Raw genomic sequence first — 22305 nt, 5'->3', positions numbered from 1 at the left:
TATATTGTGCAATATACAAATAGATATGGGTTTGCTTACGCCGTCTGTAAAAACAACACCAAATTTCCAGATCTGGTACTTGATATCAATACTGGTCATCCTAAAAAGATACAATATTGGTCGAAATCCATTTTAAATGATTACTTTCAATTTCAAAGAGAAAGATGTAATCTTTGTTGGTTAATTATGTACTTTACCATGCAAACACAGAGCTGTCTGGTTCCTCCTGTTTCTTCTCATGTTGTTGACTCACATCCAGGGAGGCTAAATCGACACCCAGGAGTTCAGCGATTCTTTCTCTGCCATAAATGTCTCCATATTTATCCAGAACCTGGACACAGACATTACATTACACATTACCATGCAAGCACCACAGAGCCAACGTCTAAACCACCAAAAGTCAAACGCAACCCACCTTTCGCTTGACAAATTTATCCCAATAGTTATTTGGGAAGGAGCTGTGAAAAACAGGACAGGATGTATTGATTACATTAAGAAAGAAAACACGTTTGTATTTGAAATAGTTTTCTTGTGTGCCTACTTAATCTTGAAGTATAATATACATACGGTGTATTCAGGACCAGTCGGTCCCACTGGCCCTTAATGTCATCATCCTCAGGCTGCTCAGTGATGTAGAGGCCATCAAACTCCAGCTTTCTTGCAAGTTCTTTCTCCCTTTTAAAGATCACCAGTGGAATCTGACAAAAAAAATAATTTGCAAATGTTGTTTAACTGAGGTATGCAAGGTTTTTTTTTAATCATTCTCTTGTGTAAAGCAGAACATGGTTCATAGTGCAACACAAAATCTGTCCATTATACCTTGAGGCAGTTGTAGCCGATGATACAGATGAATGAGATGACTGTGTGCAGGGCGGCAAGGAAGGCTAATGTGGGCTGCATGTACCCAGTGCTCTCCTCTAAATAGAAATAAATTGGGACATCTTCCACGTCCTCATCTCCTTCATTTATTCCAGATCCTTCAGCCTCTTCCCCTGAGCCTTCAAACAACCCAGAGTCTTCAAACAGCCCGCTTCCCTCCGACAGACCAGATCCTTCCATCTCCTCCCACTCAGGCGGGGTGTCGGACACCTAAACCGAACCAAACAATGTAGAGACAAGACAGCTTGGCACAGCAGACCTTCTTTCAACAGAACCTCACAGATTCTATCAAACAGACAAAATATGAGTTAAACTAAATAATGTGTATTTCCTTTGATACAAGCTCTTAACACTAGTGAGAGTACATTACTGAGTACAATATAATCATTCAAATGCGTCAAATGTCTTTTTTTTACCTTGTAGAACAGCAGAATGAAGTTCAGGGCAAATGCGAGAAACAGAGCCAGAAAACGCAGGTTGTAGAAGTTTCTGGAGAGGTAGTTCTACAAAGAGATAAATATAGTTCAGCCGATTAGTGAGTCAGTAAGTAAAATGATGCTAGCAAATCAACTCTGAAACAAATGCTAGCCAATGTGTCACCATAAATTTATTTCTTTGGGTTTCCAGCTCAGTCCAGATTTGAAAACCTCCTGCCCTTTTCGGCATCTTTTCTTTCTTTTTTGGAGATTTCTTTGGTTCTTCTGGCTTTTCTTCCTCCTTGCTCTGGGATTCTTTCTCTGCGTTCTCTCCAGTTTCAACACTGACAAACACAGTAGGGTTATTGTTTTATTTCATCAACATCAAAATCAAATCATGATGCACTAAGGCACTGTCACTGCTGCAGATGTGCAACCCCTTCTGCCATCAGTCTGCCTATGTCTCTCACATCCCCCACAGAGAGGCCCAATTCTATACTGTATACAAATACAACTGTACTGCACATTGTACTGTCTTCTGGTAGTGATGTTGATGGTGCTGTATTCAGTTAGAACAAGAATTTGCTGCATGGAAATGATCCAAGGCATGTACCAAAGCTGTGAATTCAGATCACACACATCAAATCATGCCAAATTGATTGAGTAAACTATTTTTATTTACAGTATATGTGGTCTTGGCTAAAAAGTCTAGTTTGCTATCTAGCAGCACAGTAAGAGAGAGGATATGTGGAGAGCAAATTAACGCAGACAAGAAAACAACTCAAGACTCTTACTCAGCCTTTTCAGGCTCTGGAGGAGGTTCCTCTACATGGACAGGTTCAGGCGGTTTTTGGCTAGCATCGGTCTCTTCTGGCGGCTGTAACAAAACAAAAACAACACACACAATAGCCCACCAGCCAACCTCTTCAGCCTTCCCTTTATTTTATTGATTTTCAAATCTTTGCTAACAACTATTCTGTCCAAGACTTGATATTGTTTATTTTTCTGTCTTTTTTGGGGGGATAAAAAGAATAGTGTGAATATAAAACTGGATATCCAATCACTGAGGAAATGTATTAATAACTGCCATAAGATTTACAAGCAGTTTATTCACCTGAGGTGCAAAAAACTCACCACTTTTCTCTTTGTTATGGGAGTTCCTTCAGGAGTTGGGGGTTCAACAGGTGACTCTACGCCCATGTCTCCAAGTCCACCTGGAGCATCAATACCTGGTATCCTCCCACCCTCTTTTTCCTGGGTATCCTCTTCTTCCTCCTCTCCACTCCCAGTCTCTCCAGTGTCCGTTGCCCCACCAGTGTCTTGTTCTTCCCCTGCCCTCGGCTCCCCTGGTCCATCTCCATGCACATCATCCTGCGTGGGATCTGGCATGCTGGCTAGAATCTCGGTCACAGTGATATTTTTAGCTCCCTCCACTAAGCCTCCTCCAAACAGTGTTTGCCAGATGATCATAAAGAAGCCTTTGCACACATTGTAAATGAAGTGTAGTATACTCATTAGGATGGTCCAGAAAAACGTGGACAAAGCCACTACAATCTCCTTGATGCTCATCTTTCTCACTCTGCGATATTGTCTGCGAAGATTACGGAAGGTGAAAATGCTGAGAAAGCTTAATGTGCTGTTTATGAAGTCTGCAAAGGCAGAGCTTGATTCAGGCTGCCCTTCCTCTCCGTTACTGTCCTCATCACCTCCTCCACTTGCCCCCCCTCCTGGTCCTCCCTCACCTCCAACTTCATCTCCTTCGTCATCTTCTTCCCCCTTTTCCTCTTCCTCCTGCTCTGAAATTTGTGAGGCTATATTCATCTCAAAGATGGTGTCCTCACAGAAGTTGACAAACATTTCCATCTTCTCTGATTCACCGCCCTCATTGACAACATCAAAGATAAACTGTCGTTTGGACTCTCTGACCTGGGGCATCTCCCACTGTCTGCGGTTTACTTCACTGATTTCAAAGTAGATGCGCTCAATCTTTCTGCTGGCGCCCATTATTTCAATACGGCCCAGGAAGGGGCGGAAGTAGTTCAGCACACTCTCGGCTTGTTCTAGGAAGTTCTGTAGCCTGGTGTCATGGGGCACATGCTCAGACAGGTTGGTGAGCAGAACTGCGATGTTGAACCCGATGTCCTTGGCAGGTTCCTGGAAGCGATTGGCAAACTCCTCGTAGTGGATCATGTCATTCTCATCTGCTTCTGAGCAGGACAAAAGAAACTGGATCTCGGAAGGGGAGTACTGTTTCTGACTGTCCATGGCCTTCTGGAAGTCCTTCTTAGAGATGAGCCCTCGGGGGTCTGTGACGTAATCACGGAAAGCATCCGAAGCCACTATGTCCTTCAGTTTGAGGAACATGTCAAAGAACTTGAGGATCATCTCCACGTTGCTGGAGGACTCTACCAACATGTCTACCATCTGGCGGGCAATTGTACCGTTTACCACGTTTCCTAAATAATACAGAGTAAAATTCAAAGAGATGTTTAAAAAGGACAAGAGAGGAAGAGATGAAACATGTAGAAAACTAAACCACAGACAGAAACTCTTTTACCCTCTAATAGTGAGAGCAACATAACAACCATGTCTTTCTGCAGGTCAAGAAGCTCCTTCAGCAGACCGATCTGGCTGGAATCCTGTGAACATTAAAAGATGCACAAGATCTTACAGTAATGACAGCAGATCCTAAATAAATATAAATATCAATATGAGGGGTTTACTTAGCTTTACAGAGATGCATTGGTGAAATGAAAAACACAAATCAAAGGTGTCAACAGTTATCACGCAAAATGATTTTAACATATAGTAACCCAAATATTTGTTATGATATAAGGTGTACATTCAAGATACCGTGTGCTGCATACACTCACATTCACAACAAAGACGTTAAATAACTTCATGCTGACAGAATTTGTGAAAATGGTTAAAAATGTCTCATCCAGCTTTACATGGTTTCAACACACTTGTTAATTACCTAACCATTCTTATGATATTATTATTACTATAGTTGTGTATATGAAATGCAAACTCAAATTAAATGTCTGTCTAAACAGTGATTAAATGAGCATTAGATTTAAAAGGTGAAACCTTTGTGACACAAAAGGACATCTTGGGACATCAATAAAGGTTACATCTGCTACAGTGTTGTCTCCACCTGTGCCATGACAATATTGTAAACAAACACTGCACCACCTGCTAATTCATTACTGAAGTCATTATTCCTTCATCCAGAGAAACAGCAGCTCTTTTGATGCCATTGGCCTGATCTTATTCTCTTCATATGATTTGTTTGGACATACATATTTACATCCTAAATATGCCAGGGATTGCTATGAATGTAATGTAATTTCAGTTGGAAGATGAATTCAATTCCATGAAATACCTGTTCAAATATATATATATATATATATATATATGTATATATATATTATATACTAATGTTATGTTAATACTTACAAAGCAAAGCAACACAACGCAAATGAAAAGCATATTCCTTCAGGTTAATTATTAGTGACTGAAAATGGCAACAGAATCTTAACCCCTGTTAAATGTGTGCACACAAAGTGGATGTCACATTAAAATGTATATTCCAACACAAAATAATCTCATATTAAAGTGTTCACTCCAACAGTGGAGGTTAAAAGTTGGTCCCGCTATCAGGAGGTTTTGTAGTCACCTGCTTCTTTGTTATGAAATAAATGATTAAGCAAAAACCTTTTAAAAATTCATAGTACAGCTAATGGCTTTACAAGGAAAAACGCTTTGTAGTAAGGAGAATACTGCTTTGTGTGGAAATTCATATTCAGTACTTTATTCTCTTAGGATCTGAATTATACAGTAACTTGGTATGCCTTGGGATTTAGCTACAGTAATGTATAACTGCAGAGTGAGGAAAAGTTTAGGTCTCACAGAATACTTTCTTTTTTTATTTCTGTTTCTTACCTGCTTTTTAAAAAAGGTTAACTCCAGTTTTATACTCTTTGAATAACTATCAAAATTAAAATTCATCAACATCACAATTAATTCTGGCTAAAAGTTTTTTTGTTTTTTTTAAAGAACTAGTTTCAGGGAGAAAAAAAGGTCAAGCATGTGGTTTAATGACCTGAGTGGTATATACAAGTTGTGAAAATAAGTTTTTCCATTATTGCATTACTTTTTTACTCAATGCAAAAATTGAAAGCATTGACGTAAGACCCTGTTTCAAATGCAATGATCTTAATGACTTTTCAAAAATGATCTGACATAGCTAAAGTAAGCCTCTCAACATGTTCTCTCACAAATATTAAGTCATTTTTGAGTGTCAAATGATGGTCACAAGTAAATGCAAAAAATGGTTATAAGGACAATTATTTAGCTTTGTGTCTTTAATAACTGAATGAATTGATTTTCATTGTGTCCCTTGTACCTTATCATGAAAACTAAGGACAGTGGTTTGCATTTCGTATTGGCAGGTTTAAGCTGCCCTTAGCTGAACAACACTGAAATGCAACAAACTTTCTCACTTTGTTTCATGTATAGTAATTTGATTTTAATGTGTCACAGTGAAAAATAACTCATTCAGTTGTTAAAGACAAAAGCTAAATCACTGTGCTTTTACATTTATTTTTCATTTAATTATGACATATCAATGCAACTGACAAAGCATATTGTATTTAACTTCATTTCTTTGTTTGATGTGTTTTAATCTAGGCATTTTAGATCAAGTACAAATATACAAATTAAGACATTTCAAATCAAGTATTCCTATTTTATAAAAGCAGGTGGGTATAAAACAACCTGATAAGAGAAACCAACATTGAATAAAATACAAACTAGTAAACACATTATCACATCAATAGATAAATAAAATGGATACATACTTTACCCTGCATTGACCATGTGGAAGACAGTTTAAATAATAAATTAATTATTCAGTTGTAAAACAATTTAAAACATTATTACATTTTAAATACTCTTATGTATGATAAATATCTTATTTCGTTCGACAGTAAAACAATGTTTGGGCTAGTATAGATTTACACACTAAATATTACATCACATCTTTTACGCAATGTACTAAGATTAACATTTACTTAAATACACATTTAAAAGATCCCTGTTCACTGTACAATGGGTGCAAGACAGAACAGTTGATACTACTATCAGGTCAAGAAGGAAAGTGGACTGAAAAGCAATTGTGTGTTAGGTGCATTATATGTGTTAAGACTCTGCTGAGCTGGGAACTTGATGAAGTATGGCTTGGCTCCGAATTTGAATGTATGATTAAAGGGTTATGCATGCAAAACACTATGCTAATAATAAAGGTGTCCATTAGCCTCAGTCATGCACAGAGGATGTCTGCAGCACTGTATAGAGGGGAGAAAGTCATAGGATTTTCCTCAAAGTATTTTTCACCTTTCATTTGTAGCAAGTAGTTGCACCATATAATGTGAAATCACTGTGATTCCACACTTTTGGTCAGGTTGGTTTGTTCATTAATTAAATGACTTTTAAGTCATTTGACCCTTTTTTTACAGCAGACATTTTGGCTTGTCATAGAAGGAAAAAACACAGGTGTTACAGTACAAATAACATAACTGATGACTCTGTACTATTCAAGTGTCCCAGTAAGCCATGACTGTGTGACAGTAAGCCAGCATGCACACCAGGATCCTGAAACTAAAGCAGCTAAATGGAATTCAGCCATCATTAATTTGATTATTTACAACTTCCTACTATGACATGACAAACTGTCTTTGAAAAAGGAGTCCTTTCAGAAGTAACGTGATAGTAAAGAACCACTTAGAAACCAGGCCATACTAGAGGTACAAATAAATGGTTGAAATACTTCTTGAGAATCAAGAAATCCAAAGTGACGTTGCTGAATGTAATACTCAGGCTTCTTGTATGCAGTGTATACCGGCCATCTATTAAACAAAGGTTTGCAAGCATTTTACTATTAGGCCTGTGACAGCATAGTTTTTTCATGCACATGTAAGGAGCCATTTTATGGTTTATACTGATATATGTGTACCCAGTTGAGATAAACTCCACTGAACATCCACAGAAAGACTAACACAATGCATAGCACAATGATCCTCATGATAACAATAATACAGAGAACCAAAATGAAACTGAAAATGAGCACCAATGCAGCTGGGTAAAACCTGGCTTTAAAGAGCACCGTGCCTTTCATGGTTACCATTGATTTCTGTCACGGTCACTGGAAATACAATATGTCACGAGGCCAAAGTTGAATTACTGATCTATTCTGTCAATATTGATTATACAAGTGTAGATTTGAGGTCAGGGAGCTCAGTCCACACATGTTGCAGAAAGCCACCACTGAGTTAAATGTTTACAGCAAATACAATTTTTTCATAATTAATGAAATCGTATGTGCGTACCTGTGCCAGTTTCATCATCATGTGAGCAAAGACATGAAGGAAACCCACAATAGCATCCCACAGCCTGCTGTGGGCCAGGGACTGCTGGTTGCCTGTGCATGGGCCCTAACGAGAGAAACAGCATGTTACACACAAAATAAATAAACAAACAGCTAGTGTAAATCCCTGATATGTTCAAATCTTACCTGAATATATTCAGTTAGACTGTTGAAAATCTGTTTTGCCACTGTCATAGCTTTAGAGAAATTCCTTTTGCCTGGGTCATCAATGACGTCCTTGCCCGAGTAATACCAGTAGAAATCACTTATAGACTCCTTGATTGAAAAACATGAAAGGTAAGTAGAGTATCCCAAAACCACGAGAAATACTTTCTACTGTTTAAATAATAATTTTTAAAACGGTCTACATTTTGGCATATAAATCCCTTCTTAACCAATTCAGAATGCTATATACAAAGTACTTACAGTGTCACGATCATCTGACTTTCTTGATTATCTGAGCTACCAAACAAAAAGTCTTTGGGAACTATAAAATGACTGAAAATCAGCGATTGAAGGCAAAGTTGTATAGCAAAGATGGATGTGTATATCTTAACAACCAGCTACACATTCAATAGCACATCCCATTACATATGTAGTTTTTGTGACAATATAATCTCCAGTGTGGCTTTTCATACTTTTATTTTGAATCTTTTTTAACTGCACCATCTTTATGCTAAATGAAAAGTTGCACCTGGAGTCGGAGGAGGTAATCTACGGTACAGATGATGATGTTGATGGTAGTTGTGCTGCCTGTCTGTGTCCGCAAGTAGTTCTGAAAATCTACAGCAAAACAGAGATCACTTTAAAAAGTAGTAACGTTTGACAGTGTTTGCTTTAATGAAATGCACAACTTTGATTTGAATTCAGTCTTACTCTCATTTGAAACATGAGTCATTCTCACCATTATTGTGACCCTCACAAAGCAGCTGCAAGAAACGGAAGAGGTCACAGGTGAACTCATCATCTGACATTACTTTCTCATCTGAAAGAAAATGAAATGAAGGAAAGTGTTAAATTACATCCTAAAATCAGAGTGAGATCAGGCTGAATACAGTGGATAAAAACTCTTACTGGGACTACTGAAACAGTTTGCCTGAGTTTAAAAAGGGTGGGGATAGAAAAGAAAATTCATTTCTCAACTTACCATTATCTCTTAATGGATTTTAGTAACAGATACTGTTGATTTTTTTTACAATAAAGAATATGCCATAGTAAATTGTATAAATAAAATGATTAGAAGAAAAACAAATGTCTGTGGTCTGACAAAAAAAATCATGTCAAGCATCATAAAGGAGGCATCACCAGCATATGCATACAGTTAATGTATAAGCAAGTTGCAGTGAAAAATGAACACAGAAACAGACAAAGAAAGTAAAGTAAAGTAAGCAGACAGTAATAATGCAGAGCTGTACAGATAGAAAGACAGCATTAAAGTTAAAACATTGCTCAGGGGTGAACTGGTCATCGGGAGTTTTACTGGTGGGCTGATTAATCACTGTAAAAGTACATCAGGGTAAGTGTATCATCTGATATATAAAATCACTGCATCATTTTAAAATATTATACAAACATGGGCTGTATAGTGTATATGTACAATATTACTTGATTTCTTTGTTGCCTTCTTAAGATCCCAGTCCACCACTGGTCATAATGAATACACACACAGACACACAGACACACAGACACAGAATCATGCAGCACACACCAACTTTGCTCTAATGCAGCGGTGATAAATGTCAGAGAGGTTGGGGCATTGTCCATCAAAATGTTGAAGGCAATCCAGCGCATGATATAGTACATCAGAGAAAAGGTGAGCACATTCATATCAAATTTTTCATATTAAAATTACAGTTTGAGCTAATGTGTTCTGACAGACTTGTAACTGTTTATTCCTTAAAGTTACTTATTAATTAACTATACGCAAGTTAAAGAGTTGGTTTACTCAAATCTGCTAGAATATTCTTTCACATTTTTGTGATTAAATCGTGTTAAAAATAATATTCTGATAGATTTGTGTCTATTCAAACTTGATGCACATTCATTATTAAGATTGACTGCAATTGCAACAATGTTTGTAGCCATTTTCAAGTTAAGCTTCTGTATAAAAGAAGTTTTGAATCTATTCCTAAATTTTTTTTCAATAAGGTTTCACTCACAGTTTTAGTAGTTTTTCATGAGCAGAAAAGACCAGATTACATTTATTGCCTCTAAACAAGAAACGTGAGGAGTGGCACAAGCTATGAACATGACAGATGGACAGAGGTACCAATCCTCTCTTGGTGGAATTTCAATGTTAGAAAAAGAAGTGATGGAACAAGAGGGACAGTGGAGAGAATGAGGAATAAGAGAGCAGAGAGGCAGATGGACAGAAAGATGATTTACCCCGATCTAGGTTCATGTCTGAGGACCATGAAAGGAGGGACAAGGGAGAGGTGGCAGTGATCGTGGGGAAGGGAGAGAGGATCAGTGTGTTGACAACAGTAGAGGACTAAGAGATGAGGAGGGGGAGATTAACAACATTCCATGGCAAATTCATCCAGGTAAAATTTCAAATGAACCTCCAGAATTAGATTAGAGTAAAATAGTAGGTGAAGCCCCCCCCAAAAGTCAAACTAGACATACTCAGAAAAAAACTTAAAAGTCCTTCAATCAAACCCTTTAACAGTTATCCAAGTGTTAATCATATTTAAAGTTAGGAAACTAATCATTCAATTAATTTCAAATTTGTACACTAAATGACAGATGGAAAACATTTAAAGGGAGATGAATTAATGGATGCTCAGAACGTCTTAAATGTATTTATTAAATCATTAACTTATTTTGATTGATCCATGTTAACTCCATTTCAAAAAACATGAAATGACCAGTGTTTCTGGCACAGGTTGTCTCTAACCTACTATGCACAGAATTAACCTAGCAGTCCACAGTATGTTTTAAATTCCTCATCCAGACAAATGTGTGCCATCTTCACCTGTATCCCATAGCTGGTGATTGTGTATATTACAGTGTAATGATGGGTGAGGTAAGTGTATTCAACAATGTACACCTGCAAACGATGCTGAAAATCAACAACATGACAAAATTAAATAATAGCTGTGTTGTGGTGTTTCGCCTGCTGAGACTTACTAGTGCCCTCCTCCGAAACCATGCCCAGCCCCTCTGCCTTGTTCTGCCTCTCAAAGGCATTTAGATCCAGGACACTGCAGAGAACATAAACCCATTTTTAGATGTGCACGCCAAACTCTTCAAATTAATATACCTAAATTACTTCACAATTCAAAAGGTGAAAATTGTGTTCATTGACTGAAAACTGACCAGCATGTCTGCATCAGTGCCTGGATGCTCAAAAAGAAGCCCACGTCTTTCTTATCCTTCAAGTACTCCAGCATTTTCTAATAAAAAGGAGGGGGGACTCCATAAAAAGTGCTTCAAATTCAGAATGACATAATCTAAAGGGTTTGTTTTGTGAACACATACCTGTTGAACCTCACTGTTTCCACCGTTAAGGATAGAGATACCCAGCTTGAGGGTTGTAGTCACCATTGGGCCAGTCTCACCTACATGAAAAAGGACAAAGTCATAGACTTGGCAAGGGAAAACTGAATCACGGTGCAGGCAGGTTTTCGGGCAAAAAGACTACCTTTGCAGGCACTGATCATTTGCAGGACCATCTCTGCAGCGCCACGATTATGAAGTCTAGACTGCTGGTACAGGAGCCTTTGTTTCTCCATTTCTTTTTCCTGTGGTGGATACAAACATTATGAGCATTTGTTGCTGCTTTATTTGCCAAAGAGAATTTAAATAGATAGAGGGGACTCAGGTCAGGTCAGATTTTTGATGAAATATTCAGTACACCAGGACTGAGTGGCATCAGCTATTCATAAATCTATTACTAAGTTTGAATGTAAAGTCCCTCCCCAGTTCTTACTAACTACTAGCTAGTTTTAAAGTAGGAATTTATTAAATCAGATTGCACATTTAAATTAATCAAGTTTCAGGTCAGATGTGTTGACCGTATTATTTCTTTTACTTTTCACTCTAACTGTGCCACACATTAGCAAGCTAACGTAACTTGCTTCAGTTAGCTACACAACAGTTAGAATTGGCAGTTACTTGTTGTGTAAATAAAGAATCATTACACAACCGGTTTTAATTCAATCATACATAAAACTCCCCTCCGTAAACACTTAAAACTAAGCTAAGTTTTAACTTATGAACATCTGGTACTACCTACCAGGTGTTTAAATATAAAAAAAAGTAAAAAAAAAAAAAGTTTGTTCAAAATGTGGTCCATTCTATCCATTCATATTCCCAATTTCATTTCACATTCACTCTCCTTTCACTCAAGTCCCTAATTGTTCTCCTTGTTACTGTCTAATCAACTTAACTGTAGCATTAAACATCTAAACATAATGTGATCTTTAAAGAGAAAGTATCTATTAATTGGCAAGTTCTATGAATTACCTACTAATAAAATCAATGTCACGTCATGCCTTTCCCCTTTGTTTTATATTAAAAGATTGCTAATTTTAATTTCTCTTCTACAGTATATATACAGTAATATTGTCTTTTCACAAACATTTGCAAAATGGGTTGTTACTGTCCTTTTAAAATACCTGTCTGACTCTTGCATTCATTCTGTCACCCCACTTTATTAGTCATGGAGTTGTTATACTACTTCTTCACGTTTGCTGGCTAGAGCAAGCGTTAGACTACAGGAAACAGCCTCAATGGCTAAGCGTTTTGGCCATACAGCTTACTAAAGTTTCTTTATTGCAGTAGCCCTGCAAATAAGATACTTTGAACAAAAGCTGTAAAACCTCTGTATCGGATCATTTTCTTTGGCATTTCATAGTAATGTGCCTTTGTGTTAAGAAATGGTTTGAACCATTGCTTAAAGCTGGGGTAGGCAACTAGCAAGAGACTGCATGATTTTAAAAGTATCCATCTGAAAGAAATCCCACGCCCTCCCCTCAGGCCTCCTTCAACACACATTTTCATGCAAAGCGAGTACATGGGCAGAGTGTGTGCAGGTAGGTAGGTAGACAAGCTGATAGGCCAGCCAATCATCAAATTAAATGATTGCCCATGTTTATTACAGTCCTACGACAGCCACAGTTACCAGATTTTTCAGAACATTTGATTTATTGATTGCTGCCGGGATGTAAAGAGAATTTCAACAAATACAACAAAAAAGCTTCTGAACTAATTTGCCTACCCCAGCGTTAAAGCAAAACAATGGTCTGGCTCTAAGCGACCTTTAATCTTTACTTGTGCTCATGCACAAATTCTTTATTTATAGCATTGAGCCACCTGGGAATGAAATGCCAGTTACAGAAAGAAAATGGCAATCAAATGAAATCAAAAAGTATCTCTGAATCCAGAGGACAAACTGACATTCCTCTGTTCAGCCACATCACAAATCAACTTGTAGCATCCCACATCCTGACACTAAAACAACCCCCAACCCTCCACCCCGTGCCTCCCTCCCTCCCTCCCTCCCTTCCCACACCCAACCCCCCTCCCACCCACCCACATATGCCTGGCCATGCTCTACCCACTATGTGTCAGGCAGTTGGACCTCAAACTTACAATGTGGTCCCTGACTATCTAATGATAACTGATTATGAACTATGCACTATATGATGTGTGTGCATTGACTTTTAAAACCGCGACTATGTGCATGAATATATAGCTTTTAACATTACATGTTCTATACTGGCTTTCACTGTAGTCTGTAAGTATGCTATGTGAGTGGGGGAAGGGAACATTGATCAATAGCATTCAGTTAATAAAGACCAGTGTTATGAGGGTGAGGGTTGGGTTACATGGAGTGATGGGGAAAGAGACAGAGAGAAAGACAAATGGGACAGCTATAGAAACTGGGGGGAAGGACATTACTACTCAATGAGTTGGTGTTAAATCACATTCACAATCATTTTCCGTAGAGATTTGAATTTGAGTCTTTTAGCATGTCTAACTCCCCAGTTTGATATAAGCCCTCACACGTTTTGAAGGCATTTTATGAATTTATAAATATTTTTTAGTAGTTTAAAGCAACAATCTGTGACTAAAGCACAAAAAAAATTTTTATGGTCAAACAAATAAAAATGTCACTGGAGTTACTTAAAAGTTCAGCTGCCCATATAATAGTGAAGTCCGCACAGTGTATATCAATGAGTGCAGTGTGTGAGACTCATAAACTTGACACAAGAAATGTAGTAAAGACCTGCACAGTGGCAGCTGGTGTTGTCCTTTAAAGTAAACTATAAAGTATTAAAAAACCTTCCAGTTCACTCCAACTCTATTAGCGCCAGAGAATAATCTGAGGACTGGGCAGTGTGGTGTAACAGGAAAATCTTTGACCAAAGTGTTTCTTACACATTGCTTGATTTTCAGAACTTTATCCAAAGTGGTTTACATTGTCCATCAAGCTGATTTTGAAAAGGTGAATTGTTATTAGTGTAATGTTTATTATTTTGATTATCATTATTATTGTTGTTGATGTTAAATTACATTAAATCAATTTAATCTAATTAGACTCAATCCAGATTCAATGCACAAACAAGTGTATACAGGACTAATAGGACTTTTGTTACAGTAAATGGTATATTTAAATCAGAATGGGAAATACTTTATAATACTTTATAATGAAGGTTCTCATTAAAATTGGAGTACAATAACATTTTTAAGTTGTAGTTGGGTTTGAAAAGATTACGGTACATTAGGATACAGTAAAGTATCTGGATTGGAGCTTCAAGTTACTAAATCAAGCAACTCACAATGAATGAAGCACAACATTCAAACAGAAGAGACAGGACACGGACAGAACAGACAGAGGAAATGAGACAAAACAAAGAAAGAGAGAGAGAGATGTGGCTGTGAAGTAATGTTCCGATGATGAGGTCACTCAATGCGTTGAGAGCTACCGCTCCACTGTGTTCCTGGTCCCCAGCCCCTGGCCGCCCATTACCAGTTCTGACTGTCGCACCTCAAAGGACATCTCATCCTCAGCATTTTCCAACATTTCCTCTCCCCCTTCTTCTTCCTCACCAATATGACAACTCTAAATAAATGGAGAGGAAAAAAAACAGAATATGAGCATTTCAAAGTACATTATGCACATATCAAATCTCAACTCATAGTCAAAATCCTCTGCAAAGACTCACCTTTGCCATAATGTCGGCATATGCCATATAAAGATGATCTGTATCAAGTTTACTGAAATGTGAACAGGAAGAGACAATTGATGAACTAGGAATACATTTGTGTATTTGAGTGTTGCTGTTTCAGCGAGGACCTTTCTAACCTCTTTTCTGTTAGAGCAGTACGACTGAAATGCAGAATAAGCTGGTGGAGGGGATCAGGCTTTGTTTCTTTCTCCTCCTCTTCATCTCCTTCCTCCTGCTCCATTGCTTTCTGGAGTGCACAGGGAGAAGAAGGGCGAATTATGGGTGCAGAAAAAACAACTCCAGATGAAATAGATGTTAGACAACACTTACAGATAAGTCATCTATCATCCTGTCTTCAAATGAGTAACCCTCAGTGTGAAGCCAGTTGCGTTTGTATCCCTCAAGGAACATGTTTGAAGCTCTGTGCCTGCCAAAGCAAAAAACAACTTGTATATGCAGTTTCAATGCCATATTTATTTTGTGATGCACATGTCAGTTCTGACTGAGATGTAGCTTTCTCACCTTGGAATGTTATATAGTGGTGTCATCCTAAAGCAAGCGACCACAGCCCTCCGTCTCTGCTTGGACAAAAGTTTGTGCCACACCATCTTCTTGGATTTAAACGGGTGCTCCGTCTATACCAGACAAAGTAGAAATTGCTTGTAAAGCACCATCACTTTGTTGTTCTTTAACATCTCTGCCACATTTTTTCCTTCTACCAAACACAAACATATTGAGCAATTTGTTTTTTATTTTCACGGAGACACAAAGAATAGTACAATGTTGATATTAAATTCAAATAATACATATGCAATAAGTTGAGTACAACCTTGTTTTTCAAAATTATTTCCATCTCTGTCAGTGGTTATTTCTCATACTCTGTGCTGTAAAATAAAAGTCTACTACAGTTAGAATGGTTGAGAATGTCCACTCACAACTTCAAGGTGGTAGAGGACAGCAGAAACCTCCTGCACTCTCTTGACAACTTTCATTGGAGCGTCAGCATCTTCAGCCTTCCCTGCCATCTCTTTGTACAAGGCCATCTGCCAGCGCATGGATGGGTTGTCCACCTTTCCACAACAGAAACACACAGCTTTCTAAAATGTATTGTGATTGATTATCTATTATCACAAATTCACTTCCATGGAAGTACAACAATATTGGGCTAACAGTCCATGAATTATACCTTGCCCTGAAGATGAAGGTTGTTCTGCAGGAACTCCCTTACTTCTTCATCAGTGTCTCTCTGTAAAGTAAAACGTTTTATCATCCATTGTCCTCATGCAATTTGATTTGGGAAGTCAAAACAGCTATGGAATGGTTACTATACTATAGTATTTAACATGATACAAATAAGCAACAGATGTTTACCAGAATCAAGGTTATTCATAGTCGGGAAAAAAAAAAAAACTACCAAAGAGTATCGGATCTTGGCCAAGTTGATAAGCTCCTGATCGGCGGGGGAGCACATGTTGAGGCCTATTGGGAGCATCTTTTTCAAGGCAGCTACAATAAGTGAAGTCTGCACAGAATAACGATCTCCCCGTTTCTTCTTCTTTGTACGTTCGGTATCTGAGCCTCCACCCTGGGAAAAAGTACAAAAAAACAAAAAGCATTCACAGTATCTCATAAAATGCCATAGGGATGAAACCACAGTTAACACTGCTTTGTATCAAACACATTGCATTGATTCAATGCCTGTCACTTTCATGGATATAAGCCCTCATTACCAATTAACTATTTTTTCGACTACAACACCACAAAACACACTGATTCTATGTATATGCTACTGTACACAACACAAAGTACATATAACCATAATATGAGTTTGTCAGCACAGTCAGTATTCATTACAATTCATGTCAAACCTTGATTGTTTTAATACTAACTACTTAACATCCCCCTACCTTTCAGTAATGACTGAGCACTATTCAGTGCTGCAAGCTGTTTATAATGCAATAACAGTAGGTCTCTCCATGTAGAAATACCCAGCTACATTCACTGGGGATTCTTATTAGACATGACAACAATGTGTAAATAAAAAGCAAGTGCCTACATTTCCTGTTATTCCCCAAATATAAAAAGCATTGTTTCTCTGAGCTCCGACTGTTAAGTAGAGGGTATTGTGAAAATGTGAGGGCAAAGTGGGGATATAGCTGGCTTTGTGAAAGTGAAGCTGAAGGGAATGGGTCTTTTAAGAAAGTAAATCTGTGAAATTGCATTTACAAAACATGCAGCAGAAAACAGATTTCATTCAAGTGAAAGCCCATTCAACATTCCATGAACAGGATAGAAAGCTAAAACATAGCTAAATTCTTCAACAACAGCAGCCCTACTGAAAGATTAACATGTTAGATGAAGTTACAGAACAAAACTCTTGAAATTAGAGTTAGACCTATTAGTAGCAGGCTGTTAAAATCACACACCTACTGTAAAGCAGACTGTCTAAGGGGTATGTCCCTGTGCTTGCCTCCTGAACTCCTGTGAGAGTTCCTGTGAGAGTTCAGTCCTTCTGTTATCTGCTCTTTCTGGAGTCCTCCAAGATGTGCAAATGTACGTGAGAGCTTACAATATAAAAAGGCATTTTGTAATATGAATGTTTAGTCTATTAATTGCATGCTCTATGAATAGGTCACAGGATATTTCTATTTGAGCCACAGAAATGTAGGTAACAGGGTCACAGTAATGGTCACCTTAGATAAAGTAAGTATGCAAAGTTACAGGACAAACTGAGAAAGCCAAATAAGTGTGACTGTAGTGATTTTGATACTACTCAGTACCACTCAACTATTGCACATATTCGAAGTCACCTTTATGGTGATGTTTACAGTGGCTCAAGTGTGTAAACCCTTAACTTGCCTTGTGAAATAATGGCTAGATTTTACAGGTGGGTCTGTTCATAAAATGCCTGGAACCAGACAGATTCAGACACATACTTTAAGGCTGAAATGGGAAAACAAACAAAGAAGCCAGTTACAGGCTTTCTAACTGTGTTTCTTTAATTATCGTTGTTTGATGGGATGTCGTTGTCAGACATGTACAATTCGGTCAACCCCAATATCTAAGTTAAATAACAAACTCTATGAGTGCCGGTGGGACTAACTCAGCAGAACTCAACCACTGCTTCTGCTTTAAGTGTGTTATGAAAGACTAGTTTAGAGGAGACAGGGTGCAAAGCATTTCGGGGAATAATATATTTAATATATGGTGAATTAATGTATTGGTTAGGTTCATGGTCATTTTGAGCACATTTTAAAGAGGGAACCCAACAAGTGTTTCAATAAATCTGCTTCAGTGATGTTAAGCATCAAGTCATGTGTTAGTGTGGATACTAGGGAGTGTAAAGGAAACTAAACCATGATGGTGCCATGGCATTACCAGGGAGGAGAGAAGAAAGAGCACAGAGAAGACTAACATCATCCCCTAGTGGCAACAAGCTGTATTACAAAAGCTACAGGTCAACCATCCTTCAACGAAAAGAGACAAACGACATACTAGAAGACTCCAACTCAACTATGATCAAAAAAGAGCAAACTCAGTGACGGGATGATGGCACTGTGCTCTCACTGCCACCTTGGGCTCGGTGTAAAGCCCAGTGCCATGAGCCCAACTCTACAGCTGAGTACTTTCATCAAGCGCCTCCAGACTCCCCCCTCACACACTGGCAGGACTGGGGATGGCCCACAGGTGGGGCTTGCCCTTTTGTCCAGTGATCCTTTATGAAAATAATGTGAGCCTCGTCCTAGTGAATATTTACTTTTTGTATGATTGTGTGTAGAAATAAATTTTGTGTAAGACATGGAGTGATCTAATCTAAGACTGTGTGTCAGTGTAAAAGTGCAGAAACTTCTGCACTGGGGGATAGCAATGCTAAGAGTGTAAGTGAATCCCAACTCCATCTGTTGCTCCTTTGAAGATATGTCTGGCTAGGATTTTCACATTCTATAAATATAAATAACTATATATTTATAGCAATGACAAATCCTCAACTGAGTTTTGTTCCACTCGTAATGGACTGCAAAGTATTCGTGACTAAGCAGACACAGCTGCACGTACAGAAAAAGATTTTGTCAGTGGCACTAAATTCTTTGTCATGGGTCATGTCTCTCTGTATGGAATGTGCACATATAGAGTGAGTGCACTTGTGTGTGTTGAGATGTGTGTGGATCAGATGTGCCAGTGTGCTGGAGAGGTTGATGAAAAGCTCCCCCAAAGTGAGGTGCCATGCGGTCAGCACAGCGGTCGTGCAGGAACAAAATCTAACCTCTGAGTCCCCGCCCTGGAAACCCAGCCGCAACCCAAAAGAAGAGGACAAGGGACAGCCAAAGAGAGAATATTGTTAAAACAACTGCTATTGTTCTGAAAATTGCGAATTAAAATACAACCGCCCAAAGTTACAGCAGGCTTTGCTTTTGCTATGTTTAACCAACACCAATAACAAGAATATTAAAAAAAGAATATATACAAAATAAGAAACTGCCACTAACTTATGCACTGAAAAAAAACTTTTAAAATCCTGTAACTGGCAAAGATGGTGAATAAGTGCCTTTCTGTTTAGATTGCTTTGTTTGTATATTCAGTGATACAATATTTAGAATTTTCTAAAGCCATACTAATGATGACAAATAAAGTTACTAAAATTTGAAATCATGTTAAAGAAAAGAAAGGGTACAAAGAAAGGGAACACATACAGTTGTTACACAGTATGCCTGATTAGAGATCTGACATTATACCAGCCTCACTTCAACACTGGCCCTAACTTTCATTAACTCACCTTGCTCATTTTGCTCTTGCTGTCAGCGGTGAGGAATGACATGTTATTGATCTCATTCATCACCACAAAGTTCTGTTCCTCTCGCTTGAAGTTCTGCAACAGAGAGAGACAGGGGTAAAATACAGTAAAGGATGTGAGCTGCTACAAATGGCTGCATTCAAAGGCCAAGTGAACATCCTCACATGAGATTTGGACCAGAAAATAAAGACCTCCCCAACCATTCGGAACAGCTCTTCTGCATCTGGGTCTGGGCATGTCAGCCATCTTGCCCTGTAGCAGAACAAATAAAGGCTCCCCAAAGTCACAACAAGTTTGGCTAATGAACAATATATGAAAAGATACGTGTATTATGTTCTGACAGGATTCAAGGTTCAAAATGTATAATGTGATGGTGTTTGTAACTTTGTTGTACCTGTTGTTGTCCACATAGCGAATAAGTAGAGGGTAGAGGGCATACAAGTCTCTGCAGAGGACAGCAAACTCATCACGTATAGTGCCGTCTTCCTCGTCCCCCTCTGATTTCCCCTCCATCCGCAAATGGTCCTCTTCAGCCACCACCTTCGAAGTGCGTTTCTTCAGCTTATCCATTGTTGGGATGAAGTGGGACTTGAGCATTTCTGGCTTTGCCCTGCTGACAATGGGCTGTGAAAACACTAGGAGAGAAAACAAATGGTGTCATCTCACTTGTACAAAAACTCAATCATGTGTACATTGTGACATATCAATAGAGTTTAAAACAGTGCTCACCAGCCAACCTCTTCATCCAAGAAGCCTCATCAATACCCAAGTTGTTGACTACAATTTTCATGATGCTGCCCAGCAGCTGATTAAGGTGTTCTGATGTGACATCAGTGCAGATCCGGCCCTCCATCTCAGGGAAGTTCTCAAGTCCTCTCTCCCACCAGCGGGGCAGATAGTTACACAGCATGGGCAAAGTGATTTCAATCACATGAGGCATCTCAGTATAACGAGCTCCTGACTCTGCCAAGTCCCCAATCTCCTTTAGCAGAGCATCCAGCTCTGGAATGTCTGGACATAACTCCTGGACCTCATTGGGAAGGCCCAAGACTTTGGCATTCACAAGAGAAGTAGTGAAAGAAATCAAACTCAATAACAATACTTTGTTAGAGAGAAAACAAAGCTAAGGAAAGAGTAAAGCACTCACTGGCTCTCTCCCTGGGTGTCTTTGTGGTGTAGACAGAGAAGGCGTTGAATTCATTTAGATGGGGCTCTAAGTAGGCCACTGGCATAGCTGCTGCAAGGTGAGCCAAACACTCTCCAAGAGCTGGCCTCTGCCTGTAAATGTGAAGGAAAAATAGAAAAACAAAATGCTCCCAAATATCTACTTCTAAATGTAGCAATATTACATACTGAACTGTATGCAGATATGGAGTTACCTCTCAACATGTGGATTCTTGACAGTCCCTAGGGAGTAGATGCTACACATGATGCGATAGCATGACATCTGCAGATCATCCACTATATGCAAGTGACAATGACAGGCACAGCAGTGTCAAGATAAATGAATAAAACCATGTAAAAGTACTGATGTGAAAGCACTCACAGATGACATCATCTCCAAACTGGTGCTGAGCGATGTGATCAAACAGGGACGTAAGCACTGGGAGCAGGGCAATGGTTGTATAATTTATGTTCTGGGACACGCCTTTCACTTGCTTTAAAGGAGAGAAGCAGCACATGACCATGGTCCATGAATATTGAAAGATCCAGTGTTTAACAGATCATTTGCAACAGTCAGCAATAGCAATATGTGCAAAACCACTTTAAATATTGTGTACTTCTTCTATTACCTGATTGCCTTTGGATACTTTGCCCAGTTTGAGGTTCTCTACCATCTTCTCTATATCATCAGCAGCACTTTCAAAGAATGACCGCAGCCCTGCTTTCACAATCTCAGGCCCCGACTTCATTACTGTCCTAATGAAGAAAAGCAGGAAGAGTATGATGAGAAACAAAAACAAATCAGCATGTATTCATCTTGATGGCATTATGCACCTTGTCAAAAAAAATAAAAACAACGAACCTTGCATCCAATGACCGTGCCAGAATGTGAAGACAGTTAACGATTGCTGAAGCATCCGTTCCTGCACATACAAATACAGTTCTGCTGTTATGAGGTCTTTCATAGAATTCATATGTCCGCATAATGTATACGCATATAAAACAAGAGCAACACCCCTTGCTCTGACCTGGGAGACTGAAAAAATACATTATAGGCAATACAATACAGTCACATATGAGAAACACACAAAAGAGTGAAAAGATTCAGAAAGATTGATGTTGAGAAACTGATATCTTACCAAAGAGAGAAACTCTGTGTCTCACCAGAGCGGACATTTTACAGAAGATACTATGATGAGAAGGAAAGGGAAAGGAAGGGAAGGAAAATGCAAGCAAAGGGAAATGCTGATAAAAGGGCGAAAGTGATATATGAAAATAATACATAATATAACAACTTTGTGTGTTATATGTAGATCATGAGAGGTCACCTTGCAATCATCTCCTTCTCCTTGTTGGAAGAATGCCCTCCACTACCCAGGACTTTTGCAGGAGTCGATAAGAAGTAGAGGCAGTGGTTTTTGAAATACTGGTTGATTAGAGGCATCAAGATCT

General features: G+C 38.6%; 1 protein-coding gene across 10 annotated transcripts in view; it reads right to left on the bottom strand.

Moving 5' to 3' along the window:
* Positions 1-22305, bottom strand: part of LOC119895837 (ryanodine receptor 1-like) — a 48449-nt gene that overhangs the window by 2787 nt on the left and 23357 nt on the right. Inside the window, exons 62-101 of one of the 10 annotated variants that reach the window (XM_038709201.1) lie at positions 22182-22303; positions 21993-22042; positions 21716-21776; positions 21483-21609; positions 21236-21347; positions 21069-21150; positions 20837-20967; positions 20419-20739; positions 20084-20324; positions 19854-19941; positions 19672-19764; positions 19162-19176; positions 16312-16482; positions 16084-16143; positions 15833-15967; positions 15420-15532; positions 15228-15324; positions 15035-15144; positions 14895-14946; positions 14717-14791; positions 11366-11465; positions 11203-11282; positions 11041-11117; positions 10852-10925; positions 10108-10125; positions 8627-8707; positions 8417-8505; positions 7870-7998; positions 7685-7789; positions 6158-6163; positions 3853-3934; positions 2430-3751; positions 2090-2172; positions 1480-1639; positions 1296-1382; positions 820-1089; positions 568-698; positions 416-458; positions 198-331; positions 40-100 (exon numbers count right to left, since the gene is read on the bottom strand). In XM_038709201.1, the coding sequence (XP_038565129.1) occupies positions 40-100; positions 198-331; positions 416-458; positions 568-698; positions 820-1089; positions 1296-1382; positions 1480-1639; positions 2090-2172; positions 2430-3751; positions 3853-3934; positions 6158-6163; positions 7685-7789; positions 7870-7998; positions 8417-8505; positions 8627-8707; positions 10108-10125; positions 10852-10925; positions 11041-11117; positions 11203-11282; positions 11366-11465; positions 14717-14791; positions 14895-14946; positions 15035-15144; positions 15228-15324; positions 15420-15532; positions 15833-15967; positions 16084-16143; positions 16312-16482; positions 19162-19176; positions 19672-19764; positions 19854-19941; positions 20084-20324; positions 20419-20739; positions 20837-20967; positions 21069-21150; positions 21236-21347; positions 21483-21609; positions 21716-21776; positions 21993-22042; positions 22182-22303 (5388 nt within the window). Of the gene's footprint in view, positions 1-39; positions 101-197; positions 332-415; positions 459-567; positions 699-819; positions 1090-1295; positions 1383-1479; positions 1640-2089; positions 2173-2429; positions 3752-3852; positions 3935-6157; positions 6164-7684; positions 7790-7869; positions 7999-8416; positions 8506-8626; positions 8708-10107; positions 10126-10851; positions 10926-11040; positions 11118-11202; positions 11283-11365; positions 11466-14698; positions 14792-14894; positions 14947-15034; positions 15145-15227; positions 15325-15419; positions 15533-15832; positions 15968-16083; positions 16144-16311; positions 16483-19161; positions 19177-19671; positions 19765-19853; positions 19942-20083; positions 20325-20418; positions 20740-20836; positions 20968-21068; positions 21151-21235; positions 21348-21482; positions 21610-21715; positions 21777-21992; positions 22043-22181; positions 22304-22305 lie in introns of all 10 variants that reach the window. The other 9 variants (XM_038709198.1, XM_038709205.1, XM_038709200.1 and 6 more) reach the window with 9 other exon arrangements.

The sequence above is a fragment of the Micropterus salmoides genome, unplaced genomic scaffold, assembly GCF_014851395.1.
Source record: "Micropterus salmoides isolate LMB-PRFRI ecotype aquatic unplaced genomic scaffold, ASM1485139v1 Ms_hic_scaffold_9, whole genome shotgun sequence".
Classification (NCBI taxonomy): domain Eukaryota; kingdom Metazoa; phylum Chordata; class Actinopteri; order Centrarchiformes; family Centrarchidae; genus Micropterus; species Micropterus salmoides.
This window is presented reverse-complemented; position numbering and strand designations above follow the sequence as displayed.